Source organism: Mobula birostris, chromosome 3 (genome assembly GCF_030028105.1).
Source record: "Mobula birostris isolate sMobBir1 chromosome 3, sMobBir1.hap1, whole genome shotgun sequence".
Taxonomy (NCBI): Eukaryota; Metazoa; Chordata; class Chondrichthyes; order Myliobatiformes; family Myliobatidae; genus Mobula; species Mobula birostris.
In genome coordinates, this window is record NC_092372.1 from 102,148,209 (window position 1) to 102,160,742 (window position 12,534).

General features: G+C 44.8%; 1 protein-coding gene across 3 annotated transcripts in view; it reads right to left on the reverse strand.

The window, feature by feature from the left end:
• The window catches only part of fras1 (Fraser extracellular matrix complex subunit 1), a 564,498-nt gene that overhangs the window by 249,385 nt on the left and 302,579 nt on the right, over nucleotides 1-12,534 (reverse strand). For all 3 annotated transcript variants that reach the window (XM_072253146.1, XM_072253145.1, XM_072253147.1), the window contains exon 19: nucleotides 3,055-3,198. In XM_072253146.1, the coding sequence (XP_072109247.1) occupies nucleotides 3,055-3,198 (144 nt within the window). The remainder of the gene's footprint in view (nucleotides 1-3,054; nucleotides 3,199-12,534) is intronic.

A 12,534-nucleotide genomic window follows, 5' to 3' on the forward strand; every position in this document is an offset into this window, starting at 1 on the left:
TAAACACACTATTGGTCCTGGTAATCCTGAATAGTAAGGATTCAAGATTCAAAGATTCAAAGTACATTTATTATCGAAGTATGTATGCAGTATACAACCCTGAAATTCATCTTCCCCACAGACAATCACGAAACAAAGAACCAAACTGTTCAAACAAAATCTTCAAACATCAAACTTCCCCTCCCCCTCTTCACGCAAAAAAATTGTACAAACAGAAACAAAAAAAAAGAGCGAAAACACAGAACTTCAAACACAAAATCAAAAGGCATATTTCGGTTCAGTTCAGTTCAGCTCAGTGTTCATTATCTTCACGCAGCACTGATTCAAAAATAATCCAAAAGTAGGGATAAAAAAGTGACCATAACCAGAACTGGAACTAGAAAACATCTGAATTAGAGTCCAAATCTACCATCCGCTGGTTAAACCTCACCAAGAGATCACTCAAATACAAGGACCTTCCCTCGGGAGCAGTAAGTGAGAGACTGCCACATGCAGACAGCTTCTCCAGCAGCAGCAAGTGACAGGTATAGCGAGAGGCAATAGCTATACCCCTGTCAATCGTTAGTTCTGAAGGATTGTGGTTGGTGCTAGGAATCAGCAATGTGGCCAGACCATTAGCAGTGGTTGGAAAATTGGGAATATGGATCAGGTGTGCCGCTGGAGCCAGAAGTCAGGAATGTAGATCAGTTGTACGGTAGGAGACCGGTCTAGTCATCCTTGTGTTACTAACCCTTCTGTACAGCCTAGTCTTAGACACTTTGCAATTGGATCAAAGCACTGTGCTGTGAAGCCTCTGTGGTTACTGGTATGTGACAGTTTACCTACATTAAATAAAACCCCACACACAGGCAACTTCCACTTCAGAACAAGGAATGTCAGGATCTTTTTGGACAGTCCCAGTAGCTACAGGCCTGAACATCACTTTACTATGACAGCCAATGAACTCAGACACTTGGGCATTGTCAACGCTGCACTGAAAGAGACACAATGGGCAGGAGATGGCCAGTTTATAAACAAGGGGTATATTCTCTTCAGGAGAAACGATCTTGGAAAGGAAGTTTAACTTCACAGAAAGAAGTTTAACTTACTATAAAGAATGAGCTAGCCAAGCAACAATTTCTGTTGAATTAGTAACCTCTTGACCATGCTACGATCAGCAATATATTCACTCCAATCCTGAAAGCTTCGGCTGATTCCAGGGTGGATTTCCCTTTCCACATTGGGAAAAGAAACAAACTGATCCATCTGGGCAACTGGAATACCATGGTGAAAGTGGCGAAGCATGATTTGGCAAAGAAAGAGTAGAGAATGCTAACTCCAATCTATTAAGAAGCACGTGTGGGAGTACAAACAACATCATGTTTCAGGACCAGGACGCAAGATCTTAGACCCAAAATGTTAAGACTGTTTCTATTTTCATGGATGCAGAGTTTTCTAGACAACAGGGTCCTTTCCTTGGGGCACAGACTTGTCATACTAAACAGCCTATTTCAAAAGAGGAACAAAAACAAGACACAGTGGCAACACTCCTTGTCCAATCCCTAGCATCTGTTAAAAAGAGGCATCTGCATCATCTGAACCATGACAGGTACTGATGACCACTGAACTGAACATCACATGATCGGCACAAATATCTTCACCAACACGGTCTCAGAACATCAACATCAATGGAAATGTGGCTGTTAGAGGATCAATATCACAGCTTGCAAATACCCTGGAAAGATAGCTCTACTCTGACAGCACCTCACAGACAGCATGTTAACTTCCAGCCTGCAGGAGCCAGACAATATGCACTGCTCTAAGTCTGTCATAAAGTACCCCCTTTACTGGCCCCTGCGAAATGACTATCGGGTTCTCAAAAACAGTGGTCCCCAACCTCCGGGCTACGGACCGATACCGGGCCGCGAAGCATGCAGGGGTACAGTGGTAGCCAGAGCACATCCAGCATATCTTTAAGAAAAAAGCCGAAATAAACAAGCTAATTAATTAGGTGCCGCCCAGAAGCCAGTCTTCATTAGAGGAACTGAGGTGGAGAGGGTCAAAAACATTAAATTCTTCGGCACTAAGGATCGACATTTCTCTCTCTGAAAAGTGTCAGAGGATCTGTCCTGGGACCAGCACGTAACTGTCATTACAAAGAAAGCACGGCAGCACCTATACTTTATTAGAAGTTTGTGTAGACTCAACATGTCACCTCGATCCTGACAGCCCTGTCTCTTTTCAGCTTGTCTGGGCTGGCGTTTAAATTGACCAAACAATGGAACAGCTAAAGGCTCCAGCGCCCTGGAAAGAGGAGTGAACATCGTGTAGAGCAAGTGAAATCGGCAATTGCCTCTGATCTGGGCCAACATTTACGTGCCGGGCAGCACCTAATTAATTAGCTTGTTTATTTTGGCTTTTTTCTTAAAGATGTACTGGATGCGCCTCAGCTACCACTGCACCCCTGCATGCTTCGCGGCCCAGAGGTCTAAAAGAATAACTGGGATTGGTTTGATGACAATTACAAGGAGATCCAGGAGCTAATTAACCTTTAATAAAAGGTATTATTGGATTGGAACCTCCGTCTTTTATCAAGAGAGGAAACATTTTTAGCTGGAGGCAGAGGTCCAGTTGAAAATCCTGACCTTAACAACATGGTGAAAAGGCTTCAGTTGTTTGTTTTGAGAGTTTTTTCTCTCTAGCCCAAACAGTCAAGGCCCCACCTCACAGAGAGTCAACATGGACTGAGCCCATCAAGGACAGAGCAAGAGTCAACAGATACTGGAAGAAAAATTTTGATGCTATTCTCTACTGTGACTCTGTCCTTATAAATGGCAGAACTCTATACCACATCAAACAATCTCCATTCCCAACCTACAGGTCAAAAAGGCCATTTCTCAGCTGAAAAATAAGCAGGTCTTGGAAACAGAGAGCATCACACTGAAACCTTAAAACCTAATGCTTCAGCCACAGATCCACATCTAGGCGAAGGAGGGCGCATGGCACACTTTGTGATGTGTAATGAGATAATGGATGCTTTTCAATTCGTAATGTACATTTAAGGTGCTCACTTACCAACACAGTATCCAACTTGGTTCAGGTACTGGCCGTCAGTGCAGCCAGTTCTGCAATATCCATTCAGCTGGGTAGCGTGAGGGTGGCATGTCACACAGTCTGCATCTGAGGGACCATCACATTCTTTGCAAGAAGGATGACAAGCTAGAAAAGAAAATAAACACAAAAAATGAGCACCTTTGAATAAGTTATTAAATTAAAAGAGCCGGGTAGATATAACTTGTTGATTCTGAACACGTAAAACAGCAGGAATTTTACTTCCATACTATTAAACTGCCCTCTCCACTATCCTATACCAAAGAAGCCCTTCTAAACCTTCAATATGCTTCATCTAGCAAGATCAACAACATCCTGGCGAAGCTACTGACCCAGTTGGAGACCATCGCGCCAAAATTGCTTCTTAAACTCCAGACCGCACCTGGACCTGACCAGCAAGGCCCACCACCTTCCCGGAGACCAGCAGTCTGCTACCATGCCGGACGCTTGGAGGCATGGCCCATTCTGACCAGCACCTCTCCGGAGCAGACAACCACACAGAAATGACGACAGAGACCTCAAGGTGCCCCAGACGCTTCCCCAGAGCAATCACCGTAAAGCCCCGTCGGTGGCCATCCACAGCTGCCGGAAGTGAGGCCTCCGCCGTCGACCTTGGAAATTGAGCCGAAGGCTCGGCTGGAGCAGAGGCCTCCGCAACCGTGACTCGGCTTACAGACTTGCTTCAGCCAGGAGCCTGACCATCCGGGATTACGTGTCAGCTTCGGGGCCCGACCCAACCGACAGCCCGGGCCCTCGGCAGCTGGAAGTAGCAGCGGAGCCTCCCCCGTCACTCGGCCCAACCCGGAGCGCCCACCGATCGATCCCTGCAGGACACGGCCACCAACCTCAAAGAGCTGACAACAACACACTGCATTGATGGAAACCTGGAAAGATGCGTTATTTACTGAAGAAGCATGGGAAAAGAGCTAGGCTGCTAGTCAGACTGAAGCTGAGGGATTTAGGGTCCCTATGCCCACCATCCTACTAGCTAATGTGCAAGCCATAGAGAACAAGGTGGATGATCTTAAAGGGAGACTCACCTACTGCAGGGAGATGCAGAACTGCTGTGTATTCTGTTTCACCTAGACCTGGCTCTCCCCTGCCACCCCCGACTGTGCCATCCGACCGGAGTGATTTTTGATCCATCGGATGGACCGCACGGCATCTTTGGGCAAGACGAGGGTCGGTGGTGTCTGCTTACTGAACAACACTGCATTGTGCTCGGACACAGTGGCACTGACAAGCTCCTGCAGCCCGGACCTGGAACACCTGTTGGTGAAGTGTCGTCCCTACTATCTGCCACGGGAATTCACCTCGGTCATACTGACAGCAGTCTACATTCCCCCCCAGGCAGACGTAGAGTGTTCTCTGAACATACTGTATGCCAACATCAGTGAACTTGAGACCAGGTATCTGGAGGCTTTGCTCATTACAGCCAGGGACTTTAACCAGGCCAACCTCAGAAAGGCACTACCAAAGTTATACCAACATGTCTCCTGCCCCACTAGAGGACCGAATATACTTGACCACTGCTACACAGCAGTCAAGGACGCCTAACGTTCTGTCCCACGTCCTCACTTTGGAAAATCGGACCATCAGGCCATACTCCTCCTCCCAGCTTACAAAAAGAAACTGAAACAGGAGGTCACGGTGTCAAAAGTAGTGTCGCGTTGGACGGAGGAAACGGATGAGGTCCTCCGTGACTGCTTTGAATTGGTGGCCTGGTTAGTATTCAAGGACTCGGCAGCTAAACTCAATGAGTATGTCTCAGCTGTCACGGACTTTATTTGGAAATGCACGGAGGGCTGTGTGTCTTGCAAAACGATCCAGGTATTCCCTAACTGGAAACCTTGGATGAATTATGAAGTCAAGTCCCTTTTAAAGGCTAGAGCTGCGGCTTTTAGGTCCGGGGATAGCAGTCGCTACACGGAATCCAGGCGTGATCTCCGGAAAGCCATTAAGGGCGCCAAGAGGCAATATCGAGCCAAGTTGGAAGCCCAGGCTAACCAGAGGGATGCCGGTAGACTATGGCAGGGTCTAATTGAGATCACTGGGCGCAAAGAAAAGGCTGAGAATATGAATAACTGTGGTGCTTCTCTTCCTGACAAACTTAACGTATTCTACGCAAGATTCGAACAGAAGAGGAGCGTCCCGCTCCCTCCGGATGAACCGGACCTGGTGGCATCGAGATTCATCATCACTGAGGAGGACGTTAGAAGGGCCTTCCTGAAGATAAATCCAGATGGTGCCCCAGGACGGGTTCTCCGGGCCTGTGCAAGCGAGTTAGCTGGAGTATTTGCTGACATCTTCAACTGCTCCTTGCTTCAGTCTAAGATCCCCTCATGTTTTAAGAAGGCAACGATAATTCCAGTGCCGAAGAAGAGCAAGATAGCATGCCTGAATGACTATCAACCTGTGGCTCTGACATCAATTGCTATGAAGTGCTTCAAGAGATTGGTTATGGCACACGTCAACCACAGCCTACCGGTCAACCTCGACACTTTGCAATTCGCCTACCGGACAACAGGTCAACGGCAGATGCCATCTCTCTGGCCTTACATTCCTCCTTAGAGCACCTGGAGAATAAAGACGCGTACGTAAGGCTCCTTTTCATTGACTACAGCTCTGCCTTTAATACCATCATTCCAAATAAACTGATTCCTAAGCTCCGGAACCTGGGCCTTAGCACTCAGATCTGCAGCTGGATCTTCAACTTCCTCACAGACAGGACCCAGGTTGTAAAAATAGGGGACAAGCTCTCCTTTACAATCACTATGAGCACCGGTGTCCCACAAGGCTGTGTACTCAGCCCCCTGCTGTACTCACTGTACTCCCATGATTGTGTAGCCAGGTTTCCATCAAACTCAATATATAAGTTTGCTGATGACACAACAACCGTGGGCCATATCTTGGATAATGATGAGTTTGAGTACAGAGAGGAAATTAAGAACCTGGTGGCATGGTGCGAAGACAACATCAGCAAGATGAAGGAATTGGTTGTTGACTTCAGAAGGAGTAGCGGACTGCACAACCCAATTTACATTGGTGGTGCGCAAGTGGAACAGGTCAAAAGCTTTAAGTTCCTCGGGGTCAATATCACAAATGACCTAAACTTGGTCCAACCAAGCAGAGTTCACTGCCAGGAAAGCCCACCAGCGCCTTCACTTCCTGAGAAAAATAAAGAAATTTGGCCTGTCCCCTAAAATCCTCACCAATTTTTATAGGTGCACCTTAGAAAGCATTCTTCTAGGGTGCATCACAAGCTGGTATGGAAGTTGTCTTGTCCAAGACCGAAAGAAGCTGAAGAAAATCGTGAACACAGCGCAGCACATCACAAAAACCAACCTTCCGTCCTTGGACTCGCTTTACACCGCACGCTGTCGGTTATGTGCTGCCAGGATAATCAAGGACACGACCCACCCAGCCAACAAACTTTTCGTCCCTCTTCCCTCCAGGAGAAGGCTCAAGAGTTTGAAGACTCGTACGGCCAGATTTGGGAACAGCTTCTTTCCAACTGTGATAAGACTGCTGAACGGATCCTGACCCGGATCTGGGCCATACCCTCTAAATATCCGGACCTGCCTCTCGGTTTTTTTGCACTACCTTACTTTCCATTTTTCTATTTTTATTTATGATTTATAATTTATATTTTTAATATTTACTAATTTTTACTATTTTTAATATTTAATATTTGTAATCCAGGGAGCGGGAAACGCAGAATCAAATATCGCTGTGATGATTGTACGTTCTAGTATCAATTGTTTAGCAACAATAAAGTATAAAGTATAAGTATAAAGCACGGACATTGTCGATACACAACCAGCCACAGAATAAATGCACAACTTGGTGTATTTTCAGAGGTTGTTTTTCTATGTTGCTCGTAGTTACTCCAATGGGGACATTACTGGATCATTCTTGTTATCTAACACATTACTTCAGGCGATGATGTAAACATGTGGCAATTCTTCATGTCATACAGGCAACAATACAGAATTCAGCAACAACCAAAAAGAATAGCCAACTCTAACCTTGTTCACTATTACTAGGGCAATTCCAACATGTCTCATCTACCACTTGCCATGAGCAAGAACACTAATTGACTTTGCCCTGCCTTTCCAAATGAGACCAGCAACAAAGCATTCACTATCAGGTCATCATCTTACAGCTTAATTTTTAATCCCAGACATCAACAGATCTTGGGTCAAGAGGGCGAACAGCTTTAAGTTCCTCGGCATAAACATCACTGAGGATCTCACGTGATCTGCACATATCAGCTATGTGGTGAAAAAGAGCACAACAGCGCCTCTTTCACCTCAGATGGTTGAAGAAGTTTGGTATGGCCCCCCCAAATTCTAAGAACTTTCTACAGGGGCATGATTGAGAGCATCCTGACTGGCTACATCACTGCCTGGTATGGGAACTGTACCTCTCTCAATCGCAGGACTCTGTAGAGAGTGGTGGTGACAGCCCAGTGCATCAATAGATGTGAATTTCCCACTATTCAGGACACTTACAAAGACAGGTGTGTAAAAAGGTCCAGAAGGATCATTGGAGACCCAAGTCACCCCAACCACAAACTGTTCGAGCTGCATCCGGGAAATGGTACCGCAGCATAAAAGCCAGGACCAACAGAATCTGGGACAGCTTCTTCCACCAGGCCATCAGGCTGCTTAATTCATGCTGACACATTTGTATTTCTATGTTATATTGACTATCCTGTTGTACATAATATTTATTATAAACTACTATAATTGCACATTGCACACTTAGACAGAGACATAATGTAAAGATTTTTACTCCTCATGTATATGAAGGATGTAAGTAAAAAAGTCAATTCAATTCAATATTCACCTCTCCACAGATTTGGCCTTACTAAATGGGTATTTCCAGCACTTTATCTTTCTATTTTGGATTATGAAGGGCAAAATGTTAACCCATCTGACTCACTGCAACAATGCATGACGCCTTCAATCACTGTTGGAATTTCAGAAGAATGGAAGTGGACGATTGTTTAAACTTCCTTCTTCTACCATTCAGTCAAATCATGATTACTCTGTCCCCAACTTGCTTTACCCACCTTTAGTTCATAGCTCTTTACTAATGGGATCAGCTTTGACCCAGCTTTTTGTGGAAAAGGGAATCAGATTTCTACTGCCCTGGGGTATGGAGCTGTGCCTCTCCATTTGCTTAAATACCCAGCTCTACTCTTATCCTCTCACTGTGAATTCCCACCCAGGGAAAACTGTTTTCAGTGTCTGCCATATTGAATCCTATTTTGCACACGAGTCAGATCACACCTCTTCCATCAAAGCACCCAGGGAAAGCAGGACTGAGTTCATGCGACTGCTTTCCTCACATACAGACGAAAAGGTGCTTTCCATATTCTGAAGTGTATGTGACTATTGGATTGTACTTTATAGTGGTTTCCTTCAGTTTTTCGGTGTTTTTCTCCTTGTGGCCAATTAGCAGGTGGGTGATCTGTTAAGTTTTTGTGTTGGGGGGGGCTTGGGTTTAGATGTTATAGTCGCTGTACTTTTCTGTGAGTGAGGAGGTCAGTGATTGTTATAGTCACTGTTTTTTTCTGAGTGAGGGGGTCTTGAATTGTTTTATTTGAATTGTTTATTTCCTGTGGGTGAGGGGGTTGGGGATTGTTATAGTCACCATTTTTTCCGTGGGTGAGGGGATCAGGAATTGTTATTGTCGCTGTTTTTTTTTTCTGTGGTCGAAGGGTCAGGGATTGTTATTGTCTCTATTATTTTTCTGTGAATGAGGAAGTTGGGCAATGTTATTGTCCCTGTTTTTTTCTGTGGGGGAGGGGGTGGGGGATTATTGTTGATGCTGCTTTTTTTCTGCAGGGGAGGACTGGGCTATTTGATGCTATTATCACAGTTTTTACCTGCAGGGGAGATGTGGGGGATTTGATGCTATTATCATGGGTTTTTTTCTGCATGGGAGGGGGTGGGGGATTTTGGGGTCTGCGAGTTTTGCTTTTCTTTTTCATGCTGGGGGGGGTGGAGTTGATGTCTTTTCTTTCATCAGTTCCCATGGTGTTTCTATATTTCTTGACTATCTGGACAAGACAAATATCAGAGTTGTATTGTACTTGCATACGTTGTCAATAAAATGAACCTTTCAACCTTTATCCAAGCTGACTGTATCGAGTAATCCATCACTACCTGGCTAAACAGTGCTGTGTATCCTGTAGGCCAATGGATCTTCCCAAATTTTCAACTTCCAAAACTGAACACTGAAATAATTTGCCAGATGGCACCATTGTGACGTTATACCAGCTACATACAAACATCTAAATATACAGTTCCGCCTTTGAATTACTCTAATGCAATCTGTAATTTCCCTTTAAGCAATGTACTTTTTAATCGGCTTAATAAACCACAGATTTCATAATCTTCTGAAGGAGTTGCCGGACTTAACTCTCAAGCAGGCAGGTACAGCACCTTTGAGCAGTTGAAGGTTCATTGCCATGGCTAGAAGTGAGTGGGGAGGGGGGAAGGGGGCACTCAAGCCAGGCTGAAACACAGGGGGGTGAGGGTCCCTCTACCCAGTATCTTGTAGACAAATGTGCAATCGCTGGAGAAGAAAATTGAGCATCTAAAGGGCAAGGATGTTGTATGATAGGGAAATGAGGGATTGTTGTGTTCTAGTTTTACTGACACGTGATTTACTCAGAGTACACCAGATACTGCAATCAGATCCGAAGGCTCTTCGATACGCAGGAGGGACCAAACTGCTGATTCAGTTAAGTCAAAAAGCAGAGGTGTGTGTTTCATGATAAACTCTCGTTGGTGCTCCAATATGGCAGTTTTGTCATTCTTGTATTCCCCCGAACTCAAACACCTCAGTGATCAAATGCCAACCATTCTTTCCACCAAGTGAATTCTCCTCCATGATCATGACCACAGTTTACATACCCCAATGACCGACTACAATCAAGCGTTTGAGATACTGCATGATGCCTCCACCAAGCAACAAACAACCCACCCAGACATATTTCACATCAGAGTCGGGGATTTCAATCAGGCTTGTCTGAAGAAATCTCTGCCCAATTACCATCAGCATATAACCTGTAACACTAGAGGTCCTAACATAGATGACCACAGTTATACTAAGATAAGGAATGGCTACCATTCTAAGCCCAGACCACCGTTCGTGAAGTCTGATCACTTGGGATCACTACAAACAGGACGAGGCTAAAGAGTAAAGCTCCAGAAATTAGGACAACAAAGAGGTGGTCACAAGAGGCAGAGGAGCGACTATAAAATTGCTTCAAGTCAGTGGACTGGAATCATCTGTGGATCTGAATGAATACAGCACGGTTGTCACAGACTTTATAAAAAACAGTTGTAGACAAGTGTGTCCCCACAAGATCATTCAGAGTCTTCCCCAACCAGAAGCCCTGGCTGAACCATGAGATCCGCAATCTTCTGAGGGCCAGATCAGAGGCATTCAAGTCTAGTGACCAAGAGAGTTACAAGAGGTCCAGGTACGATCTCTGGAGAGCAATCTCACATGCAAAGTGGCATTTCCAAATGAAACTCGAATCAATGAAGGATGGTCGACAGCTGTGGTAGGGCTTAAATGCTATCATGGCTTAAAAAGTTAAATCAAGCAACATAAGTGACAACAAGGCTTCACTTCCAGATGAGCTCAACGCCTCTGTGCTCACTTTGACTGTCAAAATTTAGAGGAACAATCATGAATTTCCACAGCCTCTGATTTCAATCGCTGAGGACAATGTGAGGATATGAGGATGAATCCACGAAAAGCATCAGGCCCAGATGGGTTACCTGTACGGCTCAACAGGCTGGAGTGTTCACTGAGATCTTAACCTCTCCCTTCAGCTGTCTGAGGTACCCACTTGTTTCAATTATACCGGTGCCTAAGAATATGGTAACCTGGCTCGATGACTATCGTCCAGTAGCACTTACACCCACAGTAATGAAATGTTTTGAGAGGTTGGAGATGTAACATATTAATTCCTGCCTGAGAAGCAGCTTGGATCTGCTCCAATTTGCCGACGGGCACAACAGGTCCACAGCAGATGCCATTTCATTGGCTCATCACTCAACCCTGGAACATCTAGACAGCAAAGGTCCATACACCGGGATGCTCTTTATTGACTACAGCTCAGCATTCAATACTATCATCCCCACAAGACTAATCAATAAGGTTCAAGACCTTGGCCTCAATACCTCCTTGTGCAATTGGATCCTCAATTTGCTCATTTGCAGAACCTAGTCAGTTCAGGTTGGCAACAACATCTCCTCCACCATCCCCATCAGCACAGGTGCACCACAAGGCTGTGTACTACGCCCCCTGCTCTACTCACTTTACGCTTATGATTGTGTGGCTAAGCACAACTCCAATCCCTTATTCAAGTTTGCTGACAACACCACTGTCATAGGTCGAATCAAAGGTGGTGATGAATCAGCATATAGGAAAGAGATTGACCCAGTGGTACCACAACAACCTCTTACTCAATGTCAGAAAGACCAAGGAGATCATTATTAACTTCAGGAGGAGGAAACCAAATGTCCATGAACCAGTCCTCTTCAATAGATCAGAGGTAGAGAAAATCGGCAACTTTAAATTCCTCAGTGGTATCAATTCCTCAGAAGACTCTACTTCATTAGGAGTCTGCAAAGATTCGGCATGACATCTACAACTTTGACAAACTTCTATAGATGTGGTGGAGGGTATATTGACTGGCTGTATTACAGACTGGTATGGAAACACCAATGCCCTTGAATGGAAAATCCTACAAAAAGTAGCGGGTACGATTTGGTCCATCACAAGAAAAGCCCTCCCCACCATTGAGCACATCTATGTGTAGCATTGTCACAGGAAAGCAATACCCATCATCAGGGACTCCACCACCCAATTCATGCTATGTTCTTGCTGCTGCCATTAGGAAGAAGGTACAGGAGCCTCAGGACTCACACCACCAGGTTCAGGAAATTAACTACCCCTTAACCATCAGCTTCTCAAACCAGAGAGGATACCTTCATTCACCCTGCCTCTGAACTGTTCCCACAACCTACAGGCTCACCTTCAAGGACTCTTCATCTCATGTTCTCAATATTTACTCTATTTATTTATTATTATTATTATTATTCTTGTTTTCCTTTTTGTATTGGCACAGTTGGTTGTCTTTTGCACACTGGTTGTTAGTGCAATATTTCATTGATTCTATTATGGTTATTGGATCTTTTGAGTATTCCAACAAGCAAACGAATTCCAAGGATGTATATGGTGACATATAGAGTATACACTTTGATAACAAATTTACTTTGAACTTTCAACAAAGATGCATAATGTAATGTTCAGTTCCCATGTCTGTATTCCAGCCCTGTTGACCTGAAGTTCTGTTAGGGACTTCTAGTTAATTATTTGATTCTTTCCACTGACCTGAGCATTCGAACACTC